Source organism: Microtus oregoni, unplaced genomic scaffold (assembly GCF_018167655.1).
Source record: "Microtus oregoni isolate MIOR12 unplaced genomic scaffold, Mior012 000000F_ref0000247, whole genome shotgun sequence".
NCBI lineage: Eukaryota > Metazoa > Chordata > Mammalia > Rodentia > Cricetidae > Microtus > Microtus oregoni.
In genome coordinates, this window is record NW_024543059.1 from 85,778,567 (window position 1) to 85,801,384 (window position 22,818).

The window sequence follows — 22,818 nt, forward strand, 5'->3', positions numbered from 1 at the left end:
AAAAATTTAAATTAGTTAGTAAGTGGATTTCCTGTATTTTTTTTCCAAGCTTCATGAAAGTAAAATTGTCAGACAAGCTGGAGTTGCCACAAAGGGTCCCAATGAATATATTCAGGAAATAGAATTTGAAAATCTATCTCCAGGAAGTGTTATCATATTCAGGTATGTTCATTAGAGTTCAAACTGTTGACTCTACTTATATTGGAAATAGTTTTGGGGGTCTGGAGAGATGGCTCAGTGGTAAAGAGTGCTTGCTGACACTGTAGGGGACCCACCCATAACTCCCGGTACAGAGGAGCCGATGTGTTCTGCTCTCTCTGAGCACCTGCACACATGCAATTTGTACACACAGAGGCACAGACACATTTTTATTTTATTTTTTTTTCTTTTTTTTTTTTTTTTTTTGATTTTTCGAGACAGGGTTTCTCCGTAGCTTTTGGTTCCTATCCTGGAACTAGCTCTTGTAGACCAGGCTGGCCTCGAACTCACAGAGATCCGCCTACCTCTGCCTCCCGAGTGCTGGGATTAAAGGCGTGCACCACCACCGCCCGGCACAGACACATTTTTTAAAAAAATCTAGAGAAAATAGCTTACCTTGTTAAGTTTGAAAAACTGAAAACTACCTGTTTCTTATCAACTTTATTCAGAGTTAGTCTTGATCCACACGCTCAAGTCGCTGTCGGAATTCTTCGAAATCACCTGACCCAGTTCAGCCCTCACTTTAAATCTGGAAGCCTTGCTGTTGGCAACTCAGATCCTATATTAAAAATCCCCTTCGCTTCGTAAGTATTCCTTATTTTATAGATTTACCACTTTAACAGGATGGTGAGCTACCCCTGGCCCGATCTGGGCAGGTTTAAATGTGCTTTCTCTCCTTGCTACTCAAAGTGTGGTCTGCCGGCTGTTAATGCCAGCCCCAGCCACTGTTAGCGTTTCGGTCTGTGACTTTATCATGTGTGTGTGTGCACACGCGTGCACCTTTTCATGCTTATATGTCTTTCCTCTGGATTTGAAGTTTTAATCCATTCTGCAAAGTAACATCTGGGAAGAGGGCACAACAGTTTTCTCACTTGAGATAGAACAAAACAAGAGAAAAGGGAGTACATTCAAGAATATATGTATTCACAAAAAATGCTGGTTGTATAAATGAAATTACCTGGGCAACTAAGAAGACTTTAAAAATGCAATTTCAACTATTGTCTTAGTCAGTGTTCCATTGATGTGAAGAGACACCATGACCACAACAACTCTTATAAAGGAAAACATTTATTTGGGGGTTTGCTTATAGTTTCTGAAGTTTATCTCATTGTCATTATGGTGGTGAACATGGCAGCACACAGGCAGACCTGGTGCTATAGAACTAACTGTGAGCTCTACATGTAGATCCACAGGTCGGAGAAAGAGAGAGAACCACTGGGCCTGGCTTAAGCTCTGAAACCCTAAAGCCCACCCCCAGTGACATACTTCCTCTAACAAGTCCATAGCTTCTAATCCTTCTAAGTCATGCCACTTCTTGATGACTTAGGTATTCAAATACCTAATGAGGCCCTTCTTATTCAAGTCACCACATTACTCCTAGTTGGTGTTGGTCAGAATGTTTTATTATATCAGCAGAATAGGAACTAGAATGATGTATTTAATATTTATAGTACAGATTTTCTTTTGCTTTTATAGTAAATGAACTATCAGTATATTTATTAATCTCCTTTATTTTCTAATTCTTAGTATTGCCTCTAAATTGACTTTGGCTGAGCTAAATCAGGTACTTTACCGATGTGAATCAGAAGAACAAGAAGATGGTGGAGGTTGTTATGACATACCAAACTGGTCATCCCTTAAGTATGCAGGTCTTCAAGGTAGGCATAAGGATAAAGCTATGTTGTTTTTCTGTAGTGGTCGCCTTTATAGAAGTAAGATTATACACCTAGAATAGCAACACCTAACTCTTGGCTCCTGGTTGATTGACCACTAGTAAGTAGTATAACATTTCTGAACTCAATAAAATATGGATAATATAACCAGTCATGTCATAATACATTTTAATTTTTAGATTAAAATTTTATATTTAATTTTTAGATTAGTTTAAGAGTGTGAGTCTTTTGCTTGTGTATATGTATGCATACATGTGCCTGCAAAAGGCAGAAGAAGGTATTAGATCGCCTAGAAGTGAATTTTTGCCATGTGGTACTAGGTATCAATCCCATAGAATTGAATTTACAGTGATTTTTGTCATGTGGATGCTGGGAACTGAACCCAGATCTTCTGCAAGAGCATCAAGTAGTCTTAACCACTGAGCCGTCTCTAGTGCGTGGTTGTAGTTTTAGTTCTTGGGAGGCAGAAGTAGGTGGATCTCTGTGAATTCATTGCCTGTTTGGTCTACATAGTGAGTCCCAGGTCAGCCAGAGCTATACAGTGAAACCCTGTCCCAAACAAAACAAAACAAAAAAAAGTGTTAATAATTGCATGGTAGAACAAGACTGTAATCCCAAGTACTCAGAAGACTGAAACAGGAAGGTTGAGAATTTGAGACCACCCGGACAATAAGGAGAACCTTGTTTCAAGAGACGAAAAAAAAAAAACTATAAATAATGATGTCATTCATATAAAATACTAAAAATAGAGCATGGGAAAGTATTTGGTCAGTAAACTAAAACTGCTAGTTCTGTCTTGCTTAAGGACAATTATGTCTCTTAAATACTAATCTTAATTAATATGTCTTATCCTGGTTTATTGTGTAACTAGAAACGATATCCTTGTCGCTGAGTTTTAGACATGTTGTGCTACTTCAGGAAAGTCATGTGAGACTACCTTGTAAATAAAACATTTAATTGGAAAGTTTTTGCTGCGTCTTTGGGTCTTCCTATATAGTTAAAATATCTAGAGTGCTTATGGAACTACCAGATGAGCCTGATACAGAAGTGAGAGAGAATTTAACCCATATATGAGAGAAAGCATGCAATATTCTGTGTGAGTCTAACTTATTTCTCCTAATATGACGCTTTCTGGTTCCATCTATTTTTCTTCAAATGTCATAATTTCATTCTGTACAACTGAACAAAGTTCCATTGTCTGTGTCTACCGCTTTTCCTATCTTGGCTCCTATGCATAGTGCTCCAGTGCATGTGGATATACCATCTCTGTGGCGTGCTGACTTAAGGTTCCTTCCAGTGTGAACCCAAGAGCAGCGTGTATCTGGATCATACGGTAGTTTTGGTTTTAGTGTTTTGAGGAGGCTCCACACTGATACTCATATTAACTGTCTATCAGTTTACAGTCCCATTGATAATAGTAAGTGAAGCATTCCCTCCCCCCACATGCTTGCCCACATTTGTTGTTTAGTTTCTATTTTAAATTGATTTTATTGTTATTATTGTGTAAGTATGAGTATGGGCACAAGCATGCCGTTTACTACCTAGTTCATTTCCCTGACCCTGTTGTCTGTTTTCATGACGACAGCCATTCTGACTGAGATGAGATGGAATTTCAGTGTAATTTTAATTTGCATTTCCATCATGGCTAAGTCTGAGCTTTCTTTAAAGACCACCTTATGGGTCCAGGCCATGGTTAAGAGCACTGGCTGTTCTTCCAGTAGACCTGGATTCAGTCCCCAGCACCCACATGGTAGTTTACTCCAATCTCAGAGGATTGGATGCCTGCCACCTTCTGGCCTCCACACACTCAGCATATATATAGCATACATATTTGTATTCAGGAAAATAGTCAGACACATAGTATAAAAATAAATAAAGTCCAAAATATTTTTAAGACCACCTCATTTCTTATGTCTTTTATAAAGCCCTTCTTCATTTTTATTTTTGGAAAGAGGGTCTCATGTAGCCCAGGCTGGCCTCAAAGACACTATTTTCTTAAGGATAACCTTAAATGCCTGAGCCTACCGCTAGCCTTAAATACTGGGATTACATGCATTTATGACCACACCCAGCATCATAAAGACTTTCTTAGTTATTGTTTATCATAGTTATTTCTTTGTCCTCAGGCTGACACATATTTATTTATTGTAATTTTTATTTTTTCTTTGGAAAATATTATCTTATGCTGGAAGTTAGTATTTTTTGTGTATGTGAGTATATTCACTGTGGTTTAGAAACAAATTCCAGCAGGTGCATCTCTGTGAATTCAAGGCTAGCCTGGTGTACTTGGTGAGTTTCAGGACAGGCAAAGCTGTATAGTAAGACCTTGTCTTGGAAAAAAAGACAAAACAAACTAACAAGAAATCAGACTTTAAAACCAGACTCCCGTACACTGACTGGCTGTGTAACCTGGCAGTAGAGAAACTCCATCGTTTATTTATTTATTTATTTATTTATTTATTTATTTATCATGCACACAATATTCTGTCTGTGTGTGTGTCTGCAGGCCAGAAGAGGGCACCAGACCTCATTCCAGATGGTTGTGAGCCACCATGTGGTTGCCGGGAATTGAACTCAGGACCTTTGCAAGAACAGGCCATGCTCTTAGCCACTGAGCAGTCTCTCCGGCCCCTCCATCATTTAGTTTTATCACCATAATCGCATACAGTAAGGGTCGTGATTAGGATTAAAGCAGCTCCTATTCATTCAAAGTAAAGCACTCGGGAATCATTTGCCAGGGCTGGAAAGATGTCTCAGGTGAAGAACATTTACTGCTGTTCCTCTGGAGGATCTATGTGCAGCATCCAGCCCTTAGCACCCAGAGGTGGCTCATGGTTACCTCTAACTCCAGTTCAGGTGGCCTTTGCCCTCTTCTGGCTTCCATGAACACTACACAACACATACACATAAATAAAAGGAGATTTTAAAAAAAAATATGTTACCAGTTTAAGCTAAAAAGGCTTTTCCTATCCTTTTTCTGGTTCTTTGCTAATTCTCATCTATGTCTCATAAGGTGACTCGGTTCAAATAAAATGCCTTTATCTGATTTATTTTTTACTTTATCTCAGTCATTTTTTTCCTCTCATAAGCTAACATTTTGGGCAGCCCAAGGCATTTTCCTAGCAGACTGCTAATGACGGCCATGAGTTTAATCAGATTCAGTCACTGTCTTACCCCTTTTCTGCCTTGACAAGATTCCATTCCCCGGTGCTTACAGTATTCTGTGCTCTGTTATTTTGGAATCTAGGAATCTTGTTTATGGTTCTGCTCCAGATTCTCAACAGCCAGTCAGTTATTTGTGGATTCTTGTGTTCACTTTGACGTAACGTGTCCTTTTGCTCTCCGTAGTTAACCACCTAATCCAAGACAGAAAGCTTTCCATAAACCAGCCAGACAGTTTTCTATCCTCTTGTTACTTCCTGAATAAGCCATTGCATCCCACTGGTTTCTGTAAGCTCTGTTTTCTCAGTTTTCATTATCATTCCATAACTCAGCAGCAGAAAATGCTGAGCAATGGTCCTCTTCCCTGAAAGTACTGGGACAAGGACAGAGTCTATAATGCAGTATTGGTGCTGCCGTATTGTCCATCCTATTTTGAAAGTTACATTTGCCAAGGAGAACTACAAACTCCTTGAGTGAAAAAAATCCTACGTCTTAAATTTATTGTTTTTGCCGGGCGGTGGTGGCGCACGCCTTTAATCCCAGCACTTGGGAGGCAGAGGCAGGCGGATCTCTGTGAGTTCGAGACCAGCCTGGTCTACAAGAGCTAGTTCCAGGACAGGCTCTAAAACCACAGAGAAACCCTGTCTCAAAAAACCAAAAAAAAAAAAAAAAAATTATTGTTTTTTAATTTTTCAAAACATACCACATAAAATTCAATAAATTCTAACCAAATGAACTTAGTTAAAACGAAACCAGTGAAGCCAAGTACTGCTTTACGGTAGATGAAAGTATAATCGTTCCATAGCAGAGTTACAGAGTCTGCTGTGAGTGTGCATAGGGATGCCAAGACTCAGCGGAGAAATCTTCCTAGTAATCATCCCACGCCAATAGCTCACGTGCTGATTTTGTTTAGTTGTAAGTACTTCCTGCTTCGTTTCAGAAGCTGCTTCTGAAGCTCTTTCATTGTCATCCTCCATTGGTGGTCTTGCTTCCTCTTAAACCAGTTTTGTGATTTCTGTAATTCTTTCCTAAATATTAATCTATCGCTTGCTAACACAGAAATACCCAGGCTTATTCATTTGATGCTCTAGGGTAGAGCAATCATGCCCGCTACTTTGGAATGTTATACTATTGAATATAAATAGATAAGTGCCGTCCTGGAAGCCCTCACTCTCGGGAAGCTCTTTGTTGTTCTTGCAGTAGTAGACCCCTTCAGTAGCCTTTGTTTTTTGGTTAAAGTAGAGACCCTCCTACTTATCTCCAGCCGTGTCACGTGCCATTGTGGACGTAGCCCTTATGTCTGCCTGTGTCTGTGTTCACCCCAAATCATCAGAGACTGGCCACAAGTAAGCAATGGGAACATTTTGACTTGGCCAACAGTGTAATAATGTCTGAATTTTCAGGATTAATGTCCGTGTTGGCAGAAATAAGACCAAAGAACGACTTGGGGCATCCATTCTGTGAAAATTTGAGGTCTGGAGATTGGATGATTGACTATGTTAGTGGCCGGCTTATTTCACGATCAGGACATATTGCTGAAGTAAGTAGAATGATATTCTAGTCCAAACAAGTGAGGGACCATTAAGAATTATATACTACCCTGTTACAGATAATATTAAGTTTCCTTGAACCATTTTCCGTTCTTGATTTCTTTCAGTTTTAAAGAGTGGTCATCAGTAGGTTACTGGCTGGCAAAGTTGCATGTGTAGATTCAGCTCTTAAAATATACCTAGCCTGTAAACACAACAAATTAACCTTTAACATTATTTCTCTAACAGGTTGGTAAATGGTTGCAGGCTATGTTCTTCTACCTGAAGCAGATCCCACGATACCTTATCCCCTGTTACTTTGATGCTATTTTAATTGGCGCATATACCACTCTGCTGGATGTAGCATGGAAGCAGATGTCAAGGTATCCCCAACAAAACTTGAGTAAACAGGCATATTTCTGTGGAAACTATACAGAGAGAGTAATTTTGTACTTGATTTTAAAAGACCAAAAGCTAAGGAGCTGTCATATCACAGACTCAGAGACTGAGAAATTTTTTAGCTGGACTGTAAGTGTGTTAGCATCCTTTAGTCTGGAACATGCAAAACCAAATGTGGAGTCTCGGTGGGGTTTGTTTTGTTTTGAGAGAGGGTCTCCTGTATTGAAGACTTGAAACACACTGTGGAGGCAAGTATGATCTTACGCTTCTGATCCTCCAGCCTCCGCTCCCAAATACTGGGATTATGGGTCTGCGTCCAGTGTATAAGGCACTGAGGATCAAACTCAGGGCTTCATGCACACAAGATAAGCACCCTACACACAAACACATACACCGTGGACATACACCGTGGACACAAACACAGTAATACAGTTTTAAAAATGGGTGGGGATGTTTGGGTGTCTAGTTCAGAAGAGCATCATTTGCCTAGCAAGCATAAGGCCTTGGGTCTAGTCCCCAGCTGGGAGTGGCAGGATAGGGGTGGGGTTTAAATCTGGTCTATAGAGCCTGTAAGAGAGGATATGTAAAAAATAAAATTATAGTATGCGTTCATTAACTTGCTAAATGATATACATAAAAGTATTTTTACCATTTTACACATTTCTGTAGAAGAATCAGTGGGCGAAAGGATGTGTAATAAGATTGCTAGAAAGGTAGTGTTTTTGAGATAACCTTGCCGCTTGCTCACAGCTTTGTCCAGAATGGTTCGACCTTCGTGAAGCACCTTTCACTGGGTTCCGTCCAGATGTGTGGAGTGGGAAAGTGCCCTTGTCTGCCTCTCCTTTCTCCCTCGCTCCTGGATGTGCCCTACAGGCTAAATGAGATCACAAGGGAGAAGGAGCAGTGCTGTGTCTCCTTGGCTGCAGGTAAGGACGTGAGGCAGCTAAATGTAAAAGCCCGTGGTGCTCAACAAGGAGAATGCATGGAAAAATGGTTTTCATGCCACTGTTTAGTAAACTGCTCACTTAATAGCTGCTTGCTCATGATAACTAACTAGTAAGAACTCACATGTGTTTTTGTGATGGTTGAGTAATCCTTTCTTTTGCAGGTATCTGTTAAATTCCAGTTCTTGTCATTTTAAATATCTTTAATTAAGTACTGTTTCTGTGTGTTTCTTTCCTAATTCTTAAAAGTAAACCAACATTGTAGTTACAAAACATGTTAAATGATTTTTTTTTAAATTACATCTTCCTTGTTTGTCAAGTACTTTTAGCCATATCTACTGACACCGTCTCCTGCAACTTGGTTTAAAACATCTGTGGAAATAAGGTGCGCCCAAAGGAAGCCTCTTCATGTAATAAACTTCCAATGTGTTTTAAAAAATATCAGGTAGTTGAGGCCCATTGCTTCTTGGGGGTTTTGATAAAGTGAAGTGTAAAGTTTACAGCTTTTGAAATTAAACTGAAATATATAAAATATAGCAAAGTAGTAATATCTGTGTGATTCCCTTGGCTAAGTTTAAGCTTTCATTGTCATTGGCTCAGGTATTTCATTGGCTCAGACTTTGTGATATCAATGCTATTTATTATATATAACTATTATATAACCATATGCTGTGTATATATTATGTGTATAACTATATATAGCCATATAGCATATATGCTATATATCTAGCTTATATATCTAGTTATATATAGCTATATACATATATATTGTGTGAGATAAGTATAGCACTAACAATCTGTTATGAAATAATGTGAAATTTGGTGATAAACTTTCACTGTAAAGAAATTAATAAACATTTAATTAAATACATTGAACTAATAATTTTATATTTAGACTTATTTATTGCCCTTAGAATCAGGGCAAAATCTTTTAAAGTATGTGTTTAATTATACTGTCATTTCACATGTTAAATATTTGATCTCTAATTTTAAGCTTTTAATTTAAAAGACAAATTAGAACCTGTTCAGCTAACCCCCCCTCTACTCTGGTGACTAAATTGTTCAGCTCTTGCTGAACTGCCTTTACTCTCCTCTGGGTCACAGGCCCTTTAGACTCTGGTATGACCATGAAACCTCATCCCGTAAAGCTGACGGGAAGTGCAGACATATATTTCACTGTACAGGATTTTTGGAAGGTTCATGGGCTCCTTCTAATTTGCTCTTTTCTGTAAACCTAAAGTCTGTGTTGATGGAGTTGATGGGATCAAACATAATGCTCTGATTGACACATGACTCTGTTGTCTCTCGCCAGGCTTGCCCCACTTCTCTTCTGGTCTCTTCCGCTGCTGGGGGCGGGATACTTTCATTGCACTCCGGGGGATGCTGCTGGTCACTGGACGCTACTTAGAAGCCCGGTAAGAGCCTCCGCAAACCGCATGCAGTTTGCGGCTCCATGTTCCCTCTTACCCATCTACTGTCAACGTTTGAAAAGTATGTTTTCCTTAGGTGTTTTATTTTTTATTTTGTGTGTGTTTATATGTGTGCAATCACAGGCATGCCATGGTGCACGTGTGGAGTTCAGAAGACAGCTTGCTGGAGTTTTTCTCTCCTTCCTCCATGTGGGTTCCAGAAACCCAGTTCAGTGTTAGGCTTCACAGCAAGCACCTTTGCCCACTGAGCTATCTCACAGGCTCCAGATTTAAAAGTCCTACTTCATATTCTTGTTGAGGTCACTAGATTCCATCATAGGTCAGATCTTCTTCAGTATTTGTGAATTTATCTAAAAAAAAAAAAAGAATCATTTTCTCTCTTCTTAAGAAAGTATTGTTAGCTGGATATGGTGGCACACACCTTTAATACCAGCACAAGGGAGGCAGAGGCAGGTAGATCTCTTATGAGTTCAAAGCCAGCTTAGTAGTATTCATAGACAGTTTCAGGTCAGCCAGAAATACTTAATGAGATGCTGTCTCAAAACAAACAAACAAACAATAAATTGGGAAGCTAGCAAGATGGCTTAGTGGGGCAAGGTGCTTGATGTGTAAAGGTACTGGCCATGCAAGCTTGGTGACCTGACTTCAGTTCCTGGAACCCACATAAAGGTAAATAAATGACTTCACAAAGTTGTTCTCAGACCTCAGCACATATTCTGCAGCACAGATATGCACACACACTAATAATAATAATAATCATACTTTTAAAAATTGGGGAAACTGGAGAGATGGTTCAGTACTTAAGAGGATCCGTGTTTGATTCTTAGCAAACACATGGCAGCTTACAACCATCTGTAACTCCGTTTTTAGGGGATCTGTCACCTTTGGCCTCAGCTAGCATTGCACCAGGAAGGCTGGCATACATGCAAGCAAAATACCATACACATAAATTAATAAAATTTTTGTAAATTTAATTTGGAGGGCTGTTTGCTTACCTATTAGATCCCCTAAGTAAATGGCTTAGGAGTTAGGTATAAAGAATCAGAATTCAGCAAAACACAGTGGCAAAGGCTTTTGCCTGTGGCGTGGAGAACTTCTGATGCTGTTCATATCCCCAGCTGACAATGGCATCCTCCCTCTGTGCTGTATGTGGGATAGTTGACATACTCACCGTACTCTGCTAGATGATGGATGCAGTTACAGGACCCAAAAATCTCTCTCCCATCAGTAGAATCTTGATTTACCCACAAGGCCTTTCTGGAAGTGGATTGCTACAGCTTCCATAAAAATTTACCCAAACTGAGTTGTTTGCAACAATAGAAATTTGTTCTCTCATAGTTATAGAGACTGACATATATCAAAATGGTACAGGCACAATTGATTTTTTCTGGGATCAGTTTCTTCTCTCTTAGCTCCTGTTGGTTGCTAGAGATTATAAGCATCCCTTAACTTGATACATACAAACCTCTGCCTCCATCGTCACAGGATGCCCTTCCCAAGGTTTTTGTGCTTTTGTGTTCACATGTGGCATAACTCATTGAATTAAAGCCCATTTGATTCAGCTTTATTTTACCCTAAAAAAAAAATATCTCTGCCACATGGAAAGCACTCCATGACGGTTGGGGGCTTTTTATGTTGCTGTAGCAGCCCCCACCCTCAGTCATCACTCTCTGTGCCGTTACAAATTTCTGTCTCTTAGTTTTGCATTCGGCCATCTAAGTCATACATTGTCATCCTATGGTCCACCACTTTTTGTGTGGCCTATAAACAAAACTAGAATAAAAGCTTCCTATGGCACCATTGAAAGATAAGTATTAGCCAGGTGGTGGTAGCACAGGCCTTTAATCCCAGCACTGGGGAGAAAGAAGAAGGTGGATCTATCTCTGAGTTGGAGGCCAGCCTGGTCCACAGAGTGAGTTCCAAGACAACCAGGGCCACACAGAGAAATCCTGTCTCAAAAAACAAAATAAGAGGTGAGGAGAGGGATAAGTGTTAAACTGAGACATAATGAGGCCTAGCCTTCTTCAGTGACCTTTGCTAATCAGACCTCACATGTAGATACAAGCTGTCCCTAGAGTGCATCCATCTCACAAGCCAAGTTCTCATTTGTACTGGAATAATACCATAGAAGATAAACCGCCATCTATCAGTTATTAATGTGGGTTATAGTTGGCATCTGCTGTTGTTGTTTTGGGTTTTCTTTGATTTCTTTCTTTGTTTTAAAGCAGGCCCTTACCATGTAGCCCTAAATAGCCTATTACTCAGCCTGTAGGCCAGATGACCTGGGACTCACAGAGCTCTTCCAACTTGTACCTCCTGTGTGTTGGGATGAATTATAGTTTTAAGGCCAGTTTCTGTCCATTTGTTTTCTTATGTATTTACTTTGTTCTTGATACCTACTATTTAAAGTAATAAACTGCATATTAGAGGATTACTTCTATATGAAAATAACATAGACTTCAAACACAGAAATTGGGGGCTAGAGACATGGCTCAGTGACTAATGGCACTCACTGCTCTCGAAGAATTCAGTTCCCAGCACCCACATGGTAGCTCACAACCATCTGTAACTCCAGTTCCAGGGATCCATCACACTTCTCACCCCCATGGGCTCCATACACATGTGGTACACATATGCACACACAGGTAAACACTCATACACAGGTAACAAAAATAAATACATCATTTTTAAAATAGAAGCTAAAGCTATGGCTTTATAAATTCCTAACTGGGAACTGACTCCAAAGATGACTAGAGAGAAAAACTGCTCTGGGAGCTTGGGCATCCCCCAGACCCCTGAAAAAGAGACTGTTTTTTCCCTTCAATCTCATAAGTGTTTTCATCTCAAGTGATCCATTTATTTCTGTTGTTTTAGGAATATTATTTTAGCATTTGCTGGTACCCTGAGGCATGGCCTCATTCCTAACCTCCTGGGTGAAGGAACTTACGCCAGGTACAACTGTCGGGATGCCGTATGGTGGTGGCTGCAGTGTATTCAGGACTATTGTAAGATGGTTCCAAATGGTCTAGACATCCTCAAATGTCCAGTTTCTAGAATGTATCCCACGGACGATTCTGCACCTTTGCCTGCTGGTACACTGGTAAAGAGCATTTCTTAAAATAATTTTTAATGAAATGTGACTTTATTTTTAATGTAAAGTATTAAGAATCCAAGTCATAAGGATTCAATTATCAAAAAAAGTTGAATATGAATCTTTATTTAGTGTTGACACCGTGAGAGGTCGCAGAGATTAGACTTGCTCCCTGGTTAAACACAGACAGCCTGGGAGCACAGGAGCTGCTGCTTTCCCAGCCCCGCCTGCTCCTTACTTCCTCCCCAAGGGGGGCATTTATCTAGTAATACATATATATTACTAGAGTTGGGGAAAATAAGAGTAGAATCCATTTCTAACAGAGGACGCATTCTTGCTATCTCCAACAGGATCAGCCATTGTTTGAAGTGATACAGGAAGCTATGCAAAGGCACATGCAGGGCCTTCAGTTCCGAGAGAGGAACGCCGGCCCCCAGATAGATCGGAACATGAAGGACGAGGGTATGTAATCCTCCCCATAGTTAAGACTTAACGGTGCTATTTCTGATCTCTCCAAGCTAAAAAAAAAAATCAAGGTTTATATCTTTTGTCAGCCAATTTTCAAGATAATATTGGCTTTTATAATTTATTTTATGTATGTGTGTGTGAGTTTTTATCTGCAAGTGTATGTGCCATGTACAGACCTGCTGCCTGCAGAGGTCAGAAGAGAGCAGCAGAGCCCCTGGAACCTGAGGAAGGGATGGTAGGGAACCACTGCCATGTACAGGCCTGCTGCCTGCAGAGGTCAGAAGAGAGCAGCAGAGCCCCTGGAACCGGAGGTAGGGATAGTAGGGAACCACGGGCCTTGGAATCCGGTCCTCCACAAGAGCAACAAGTATTCGTAACTGCTGGGCCATCTCTCCAGCTCCTGGTGTTACAGTTTATAATCACAATGTTAGTATAGTTTTTTTCTGCCAGGTATGCACATGCCTGTCATGGAGCACAGGAGGTAGAGGCTTGACTATCATGAGTTCATGGCTATCTTGAGCTTCACTGTGAAACCTTATCTCAAAACTGTAAACAGGAAGCCCAGCGTGGTGATGCACACAGGTCTATAGTCCCAGCACTCAGAAGGCAGAGCTACAGAGTGAGTTCCAGATCAGCCAGGGTTATAGAGAGAAACCCCCTCACAAAGCAAAATAAATAAATAATCAAACAGAAGAAGGAAGAAAAAAAATTACAGTTCTGTGAGTTGTTATATGCCAGCCATTATAATGATGTCTTTACCAATGTTATTCCTACTTAACTCCTGAAAACATTAGTAATGAATTACATTGGACTTGAGAGATGATGGTTCAGCAGTTAAAATGCATGGAGAACAAGTGAAAGAACTGGAGTTCAGATCTCTAGACCCTATGTAAATGCCAGGTGAGCCTGATAATTCCAGCCTCCGAAGGCAGAGGCGCGGTATCTCCAAACAAGTAAGGCAGCTCCAGAGACCATCTCACACTGGGGAGCTTGGTCTGATTGAGAGACCGTGACTGTACAAAGGTAGAAGAGGAAGCAAGGAAGATTTGACATCAACCTTAGGCCTGCACCCACTTGCGTGTGTGTGTGTATGTGTGCACTAGTATACACAGGGGGACACATGCATGCACTGTACAGATAGAAATACCTGAATTAGTTTTTTAAGTAAAAGAATATGTTACATTACTCTTAATTTTTACAAAATGAAGGAATGGAAAGTTGGCTTCTCAGAGCTGCTGGGTGGCAAAGGAAGAATGTCACCCATGGTTGTCTCTGTCTAGACCAGGCTGGCCCCAGCACCTCTACAGTGCTGTATTTGTATATCAACTTAAAGTAGTTACACTCTCTTAACTCATTTGCCCTAAGGCCAGCCAGTACAAGGCTGATTATCTCACTTCCCCTCGTCCCTACTCACTTTGGGAATGGTTTTGATAGCTTTGGTGTATATTTACTTTTTAATTGTAATTTTAAAAGAATTGCAGATTGATAAAAAGTTGTAAAAATGATAGATAGGGTACAGCAAACCCTTCCCCAGTCTTAATATAACTGAGGTAATCAATCAGAATCAAGAAATGTGGTATGATGCTACTAACTAGATGGTAGACCTCATTCATTTCCACCCGTTCTCATATTAACTCATGTTGGGCTGTGTGTTCCTGAAACCACTAACATAGAAAGATGCAGACCTAATCCATCATCACAACATTTTTCCCTATCCCACCTGGGTCTTACTACTAATCTCTGCCTCCCTACACTGTCATTATTTTGAACATATTTATAAACTCATTGTTTGTTTATTGTTTTAAGACTGGTCTCTTTATGTAGCTCTGGGTGTCTTGGGACTCACATGTAGACCAGGCTAGTCTTGAACTCACAGTGATTATCTGCCTCAACCTCCTGAGTGCTGGGATTAAAAGTCTGTGCCATATCCCTACCTTTGAAAATATTATATAAAATTGAATACTCAGTATGTAACTTTTTTTGACTGATCAAGATAGGATCTTGCTATGAAGCCTTAGCTGTCCTAAAAGTTACTATGTAGACCAGACTAGCCTCACTCATGGTGATTTATTAAGTATAGTAGTAATACACAAATATTTATCCAAGCTATTTGGTAACAATCCCTGATATATTTTTATCCTTCTCTAAGAGAAGTCAATGGAAACAAGATTCCAAAGAATGTTTTTATGGTATGTCTAAGACGTTTTAGGGTTTTGTTGTTGTTGTTGTGAAACATTTCAACTTTAAGTAAACAAAATAATTTTTCCTTTGCATTGGGCATTGAAATGAAATATATTAATATTTTACTATATTGCCTTTTTTGTTTTGTGTGGTTGGTTGGTTTGGTTTTGGGTTTTGTTTGTTTGATTGATTGTTTCTTTTTCAGATAAGTTCTCTGTGTAGTCCTGACTGTCCTGGAACTCACTATGTAGACCAGGATGGTCTTGAAACTCACAGAGATCTGCCTGCCCCTACCTCCCGAGTGCTGAGATTAAAGGCATGTGCCACTATACCTAATTTTAAAAAGTTTTTTTTTTATATGTAACCTTTTGTAACTTCTTCCCTAAACCATTTTGTCTTAGGAACTCATCTGTTTGTTCCATATACATTCTGTTTTTTTATTTAAAGGGCAGAACATTTCCTAGTGTACACACGCTAAGCCATCCCTCCACCAAGTGATGACTTATGATTTCCTCGTGTACACACGCTCAGCTGTCCCTCCACTGAGTAGTGACTTATGATTTTGCTAATGTAAGCAGTACTTTATTTTATTTTATTTATTTATTTATTTTTGGTTTTTTGAGACAGGGTTTCTCTGTGGCTTTGGAGCCTGTCCTGGAACTAGCTCTTGTAGACCAGGCTGGTCTCGAACTCACAGAGATCTGCCTGCCTCTGCCTCCCAAGTGCTGGGATTAAAGGCGTGCGCCACCACCGCCCGGCTGTAAGCAGTACTTTAGAATGAACATCATGTATATGTGTGTTTTCTTGAAGGAGAAATAAAATTTACATGTATTTATTATTATAAAACTTAATGATTTTTAGTTTCTTTCGGGTTTTTTTTTGCTTGTTTTGTTTTTAAAGAGTCTCATTGTATAGGCTTACCTAGCCTCAAGCTCACTATATAAGCCAGCTTCAAACTTATGTCATTCTCCTGTGTCGACTTCCATTGACCTGTGCAGAACTCTTCTGTTTAACTTGGGATCTGAGGACCTGAAAGAATGGGGTGGACTACAGTGTAACACTGTAGACACCTTATTTCAGTTTCATTGTGCTTTTATACACAAATGTAACAAAGAAAGCAATGATCAGAGGAAGGTTTGAGTTCAAAAAATATGTAAACAACCATCAGTAAGCTCCTACTAAGAATGAGCAGAGCTGCCCTTTTTCAGAACGTTCTCAGGACAGACCAGTTTAAACAGAATTTCCTGGCACATTCTATTGATTATTATTATTAATTATTCACATTCTTCTGGGGAAGCACGAAAGCAAAGCAGAGGCCATATGCAGATTCAGAGCACACTGGGGACAGCACTCAGCACGTCCTTTCACCAGATTGGGTTCTGTAGCTATGTGCTGACATCCAACAAGAATAAGCCTGTCTTATACACTGAATGTACATGTTTGTCATGAGAAGCACAAAATCACATCCAGAACAACCAGAGAACAAGAGGCACTGAGGTAACAGGCTCTGCCTTTCTCCTGGAGCCTCTGTCACAGCTCCCCACGGCACTGTTCACCACGTGTCATGGCCGTGTTCAGACACCCCTGCCTCTGCCTCCTGAGTGCCCGGGTTACAAACCTGTGCCATCATGACTATTTTATACGTGTTTGTTTTGCTTTTTTTAGGTTTCAATATAACTATAGGGGTTGATGAAGAAACGGGATTTGTCTATGGAGGGAATCGCTTCAACTGTGGCACGTGGATGGATAAGATGGGAGAAAGCGACCGAGCTAGGAACAGAGGAATCCCAGCCACCCCGAGGTAGAGTTCCTTTTGGATGCTGCAGCAGTGATGCTCTTGCGATTCCAGTTCTTTTTGCACACACACTCACTCACGGAATCTTTTGTTACTCACCACAGTCTCCGCATCATTCCAGATCCTTCTCTTCGTTTCCTCCTCTGCTCCTCCCTTCCTTTCCCCATTATACAGATTAGCAGCTGTCTTGGGCTAAGTCATCAAGGAGAGTGACCTGGTCTCCTCCAGGAGATCTGGATTTTGCACCTCTGCAAGAATCTCAAACATTTTATAATTCATCATCTTAATGGTTAAGACATTTTCTTTAAATTTAAAAAAAAAAAAGTTACAGGGCTGGAGAGATGGCTCTTCCAGAGGACCTGGCTTCAATTCCCAGCACCCACATGGCAGCTCCTGACTATCTGTAAATCCAGTTTCAGGGAATCTGACACCTTTACACCAATGCACTTAAAATAAAGTTAAATAAATCACAAAAATAATTCTTTAAAGAAATTGTTACAATTATTTGTGGAGTGGAGGAAGTACATGTGTGTGTTCACGCCACAGCACACGCATGGAGGTCAGAGGACCACTTGCGGTAGTCAGTTTGCTCTTCCTGCCATGTGGTTCTCAGGTCATCAGACTTGGCACCAGGGGCCTTCACCTGCTGAGCCGTCTCCCCAGCCCTGGCTAAGACATTTCCTAATCCGAACTTCATACAATGTTTAGATTTTATTATGCCTATCTTTACAAGTATGGAAAACAACTAGTTGAAATTGATCTTTTAAAAATGTTTTTTTAGCTGGGCAGTGGTGGCTCACGCTTTTTGATCCCAGCACTTGGGAGGGAGAAGCAGGCAGATCTCTGTGAATCTGAGGCCAGCCTGGTTTACAGAGTGAGTTCCAGGACAGCCATGGCTACATAGAGAAAACCTGTCTCAAAAAGCAAAAAAAAAAAAAAAAAAAAAAAAATGTTTTTTTATTGCCAGATGGTGGTAGCACACGCCTTTAGTCCTGTACTCAGGAGGCAGAGGCAAGCAGACCTCTGTAAATTTGAGGCCAGCCTGGTCTACATAGCTAGTTCTAGGACAGTCAGGGCTTTCTCAAAAAAAAAAAAAGTTTTTATTTTCTGAACCTTTTATCTCTAGCTTTGTTATTTAAGGAGTTTTCATTTATGATTTCAGAAGTTGTCAACAAATACCAGAAGTTTTTTTATACTGAGTGAAGCTCAGAAGCTATTTTCTAGTTTTTTAAAATAAAAACTGATGCGTCTGTGTGGGAAGGTGCGTGTGTGTGCAGGTGCCCTTGGAAGCCAGAAGAGGGCATCTGATTCTCCAGAACTGGAGTTACAGGCACGTTGGAGCTGCTCACTGTGAGTGCTGGGAACCAAACCAGGCTTGGGTAAAAGAGCAATATTTGCTCTTAATTGATGAGCCATCTCTCAAGCCCATAAGCTATTTTCATATAAAAGATTTTTATCTTCAAACAGGTCAGGCATACTAAATAGAAAGACCTTGTCTCAAAACTAATAAATAAATGTTAGGAGGGGAGGGGCTGGTGAGATGGCTAAGCTGGGAAGAGAGCTGCTTGCTTTTCTTCAAGTTCATTTCCCAGCATTCAGGGCAGGAGGCTTACAACCTAACGTAACAGCAGTTCCATGAAATCCAGTGCACTTACGGACTCTGTGGGCTTCCACATACGTGCACATTCCCATAGAGACACACATGTATACACATGTAAACACATGTATACACAAAGTAAAAATGTAAATGTTTTTAATGTTAGGACCATAATCAGTGCGAAAATGGTAAGGGAAGAGCTTTCTTATATGATATAATATGTACTGCTTATAAAGTGAAGAGGTGGGGACAGATGGTTGCTTATATGATGCGTTGTTCACCAACATTTGTTGATAGTGGTTTGTTTGCTTTAGTTCTGTGTTACCCCAGAGACTTCCTTAATGTTAGACAAACCTTCTACCACTGAGTTACATCCCCAACCCAAAATTACTTACTGAATGCCCTTTTAAATAATGCTTAAATAAGTTCAACATAGAGAATAAATCTTTTTAATTTTAGAGATGGATCTGCTGTGGAAATTGTTGGCATGTGCAAATCTGCTGTTCGTTGGTTGCTGGAATTGTCCAAGAAAAATATTTTCCCTTACCATGAAGTCAGCGTGAGAAGGCACGGTAAGGTGGCCTGTTTTACAAGGAGCACACAAGGTACTAACCTTTGTTTCCATCATCGGACTGAAGACCCAAAATTTTAAGAAGCAAGAAAAGTCATTAATTTACCGATGTGGAAATTATGATGAAGTTGGTTACTAACAACATTCCCACAGCACCCCTGAACTGACAGAGGAAGGCAGCATCATGCTGGCCTCATTGTGCGTCTCTCTGCCCTAACTTTGTGAGCAAGTTACATTCTCTGAACAGCTGGAAATCATTACATTTTTTTTTTCTGGAACAATTTCTATACAATAGAAATAATGTTTGAGCTACCCACACAACTTTAAACTTTGTAAAAAGTAAAAAGAATTGGGTAAAGCCAATTGTATTTTTAATTCAATGTATGGGAAATGTTCAACGTGTGATGAATCTGAAGTTATTCCTGGGCCCTTTACGTTCTTTTTAGGAGAGGCAGCTAGCTGGTCTTTGAACTTATACTTTCATCCAAAGTAGCCACATTTTCCAAAACATAAATAATGTGTTTCACAAGTAAGCTAAACATGAGGTTTTAGCAATAGTACTTGGGATATTCTTAATGCCTACAATTGCCATGTCTTATTGCTTTTCAGGAAAAGTTGTAACAGTTTCATATGACGAGTGGAACAGAAAAATACAGAACAACTTTGAAAAGCTGTTCCATGTTTCTGAAGACCCTTCAGATCCTAATGAGAAGCATCCGAATCTGGTTCACAAGCGTGGCATCTACAAGGATAGCTATGGAGCATCAAGTCCTTGGTGTGACTATCAGCTCAGGCCTAATTTTACCATAGCAATGGTCGTGGTAAGCCATGTGTTACTTTCAAATTTCAAAAATGCTATCATACCTATACTATGGGATTTTTTTTTTCCTGTTTGGTTTTCAGCTCCCCTTAACCATGAAAAGTCATTGCTTTCTGGATAATTTTATATAGCTTAAGGAATTAAGTAGGCATATTATCTCTAATCTATAACATTTAGTGTCAAAAATAGAAAACAATGGGTGATGATAAACAAAGTGTTTCCGAGTGTTTGTGTATAGGACAGTACTTGGTACCTGTGCCACACACTGGATGACTTGGGCTGCTTCCATTAGCCTCAGCCCTCACACATTCTCCCTGAAGGCTGTGGGCGTTCGTACTACACAAGCAGGTGCCACAAGCAGCTCCCCGGTGCACCAGTTGGAAAGTTGTGCACAGGCAGCTTATGTTCACTTTTGGTCTCCTTTGCATTTTTCTCTTAATTAGTTCTATTTAGATAAGAATGTTTTAAATTATTTACTTATGTATTCGGTATTATATAGTATTGTTAATGTAAATTATCATAGTAATTTATTTAATTATTTTATTATTTTGTGTAGGGGGTGTTTTGCCCACGTGTATATCTGTGCACCATGTACATGCAGTACCCCCCGAGGCCAGAAGAGGGCATCAGATCCCCCACGCCTAGCATGACAGACTGTTTTGAGTTAATCATGTGGGTGCTGGTAATCAAACTTGTGTCCTTTAGAAGGTCTCTTAACTACTGAACCATCTCTCCATCCACCTAGCTAAGAATTCTTGACTGTTTTGTTGTTAAATCTCAGTCTAAAGATGAACCCTTAAGATCAAGTAGACTAGGAAAGCTTTGTGTTTATCCATGCCTCCCTAGGTGTGTGACTTTGTCAAAAGGATTGCTAAGCAGAATATTACTAAGTATCGTGGTATGGAAGTGCAAGCTTGCACAGAGGTAGCTTTGGTTTGATTCATTTTTCACGTCATTTTACTATTAAAGTGGATGCAAAATGTTTTCCCCTTCCGCATAACACAGGAAAGTACTTCCACTGTTGGAGTACAAGTTCTGAATTCATTATGGCCAAGAGAGGGGAAAAGGTTTAAGGTTTTTTTCTTTTTTTCTTCAATTTTTCGAGACAGGTTTCTCTATGTAACAGCTTGTTTGTCCTAGAACTCACTCTGTGGACCAGGCTGGCCTCAAACTCACAGAGATCCGCCTGCCTCTGCCTCCCAAGTGCTGGAATTAAAAGCGTGCGCCACCACTGCCAGCAGTTCAAGTACTCTTACAGGGTGCTTCTGTAAGTCTAGAAATAAAGTGATGGGTCGAAGTGAGCCCTGCCTTTCTGGGAGCTATGGTTACTCTTGGATCTGGTTACTCCTTCTTGCGTGCCCCGAGGGAATGGTCACTCTGAGCTTTCCCAGCTTCTCAGGCTGACAAAGGCAATTCGGGCTCGGCCTCATCGGGTGAGATTTTTTGGTATGCACTCTCAAATTCTGACCACACCATAGCCTTAATTTTTTCTTTCTTTTCAAAGTTTATACTTAACGTATCTAGGTAAGAGCTCATTTTTCTGTGATATTAAAATGCTTGGTTTTTTTCTTTGCTTGTTTTACCTTCTTCATTAGGCCCCTGAACTGTTTACTGCTGAAAAAGCTTGGAAAGCTTTGGAAATTGCAGAAAAAAAATTGCTTGGTCCCCTTGGCATGAAAACTTTAGATCCAGAGTAAGTTGGAACATAAGTATTAAGAAAGTTGTTGATATTGTCTTTAATCCACATAGACTAGCATTAGCCATTTTGTACTTGTTTACAAATAACTTCTCAAAAATTGCATTCAAACTTCTGAAAACATTTGCCACTTTATTGTGTGTGTGGTTTCTCCTATATTCACTAATTAACTTAAAAGTTATAAAAACATGAAGCTAATGTCATGAATAGCTTTTATTTCTTTTCTGACTATAAAAGTAATACATGATTATTGTGGATGTTGAAAAGTACCAACAGTGTATAAAGAAAAAGAAGTTTCTTTAAATCCCTTTGTCCAAGACCCAAGCAGCATTCGCATCTTCTCTATTACTCAAGTCATTTCTACTCATTTTTGTACATTTTGTATCCATATAGTCGCAAATCTAGGAGAATTTGTATGAAAGACTAAGACTTGGTGCCTCACGTCTGAGTCCTAGAACTGGGGAATCTGAAGCAGGGTGATCACAGGTTCAACGTCAGTCTGGACCGCTAGCCAGGCCCTGTCTCAGAAACAAAACAACAGACTCAAGTCTGAGGATGGAAGCTCAGTACCATGACACCAGCGCTTGGAGGCTTTAGCAGGAAGATTGCTGATTATTCCCGGCCAGTTTGGCACATGAGTTCCAGCTACCTAAGTTTGTCTAAAAGGGAACAAAAGCAAGTTTATCTAGAAAGAAGAAACAAAGAGAAAAAATAAAAATCAAAAAAACAACTTCATAGGGATGTAGGTCACTGGCAGACATTAACCTAGCGTGTAGGAGGGCCCCAGCACCCACTCTCACTAAAAAGTTCCACAAGTTCAATTCCCAAGATGACAAAAATAAATAATTTTATAAATGGCCAGCATGATGGCACATGCCTGTACCCAGCACCTAGAAAGCTGAACCGGGAGAATTGGAGCTCATGATCATCTTCTACTGTCTGACTAGTTGAGGCCAGCCTGGCTACAGGAGAGCCTGTCCTGGGCAGGGGAGAGCTGCTGGGAGTTTGTAGCTCAGTGGTAGAGCATGTGCTTGCCCCAACAAGACCCTGGGTTATGTCCCCAGCACCACGCCCCACAACTAAAGGCCATCTTTTTTTTTCAATGTGTATGAGTGTTTTGCCTTTATCTATGTCTGTGTGCCTATGTGCCACATTCATGTCTGGTATAAGGGTGTGGAAATACCCTGGAACTGGAGTTACAGATAGTTGTGACCACCATGTGAACCCGGGCCTTCTCTTAACTACTGGGCCATCTCTCCAGGTC

At 40.2% G+C, this 22,818-nt stretch overlaps 1 protein-coding gene across 1 annotated transcript in view; it reads left to right on the forward strand.

Moving 5' to 3' along the window:
- The window catches only part of Agl (amylo-alpha-1, 6-glucosidase, 4-alpha-glucanotransferase), a 54,197-nt gene that overhangs the window by 25,601 nt on the left and 5,778 nt on the right, over positions 1-22,818 (forward strand). The window contains 13 exon segments of the mRNA XM_041652352.1: positions 50-162; positions 648-782; positions 1,726-1,856; positions 6,437-6,573; positions 6,812-6,945; positions 7,712-7,887; positions 9,218-9,320; positions 12,210-12,435; positions 12,777-12,888; positions 16,741-16,876; positions 18,927-19,039; positions 19,648-19,859; positions 21,454-21,551. Coding sequence (XP_041508286.1) covers positions 50-162; positions 648-782; positions 1,726-1,856; positions 6,437-6,573; positions 6,812-6,945; positions 7,712-7,887; positions 9,218-9,320; positions 12,210-12,435; positions 12,777-12,888; positions 16,741-16,876; positions 18,927-19,039; positions 19,648-19,859; positions 21,454-21,551 — 1,826 coding nt within the window.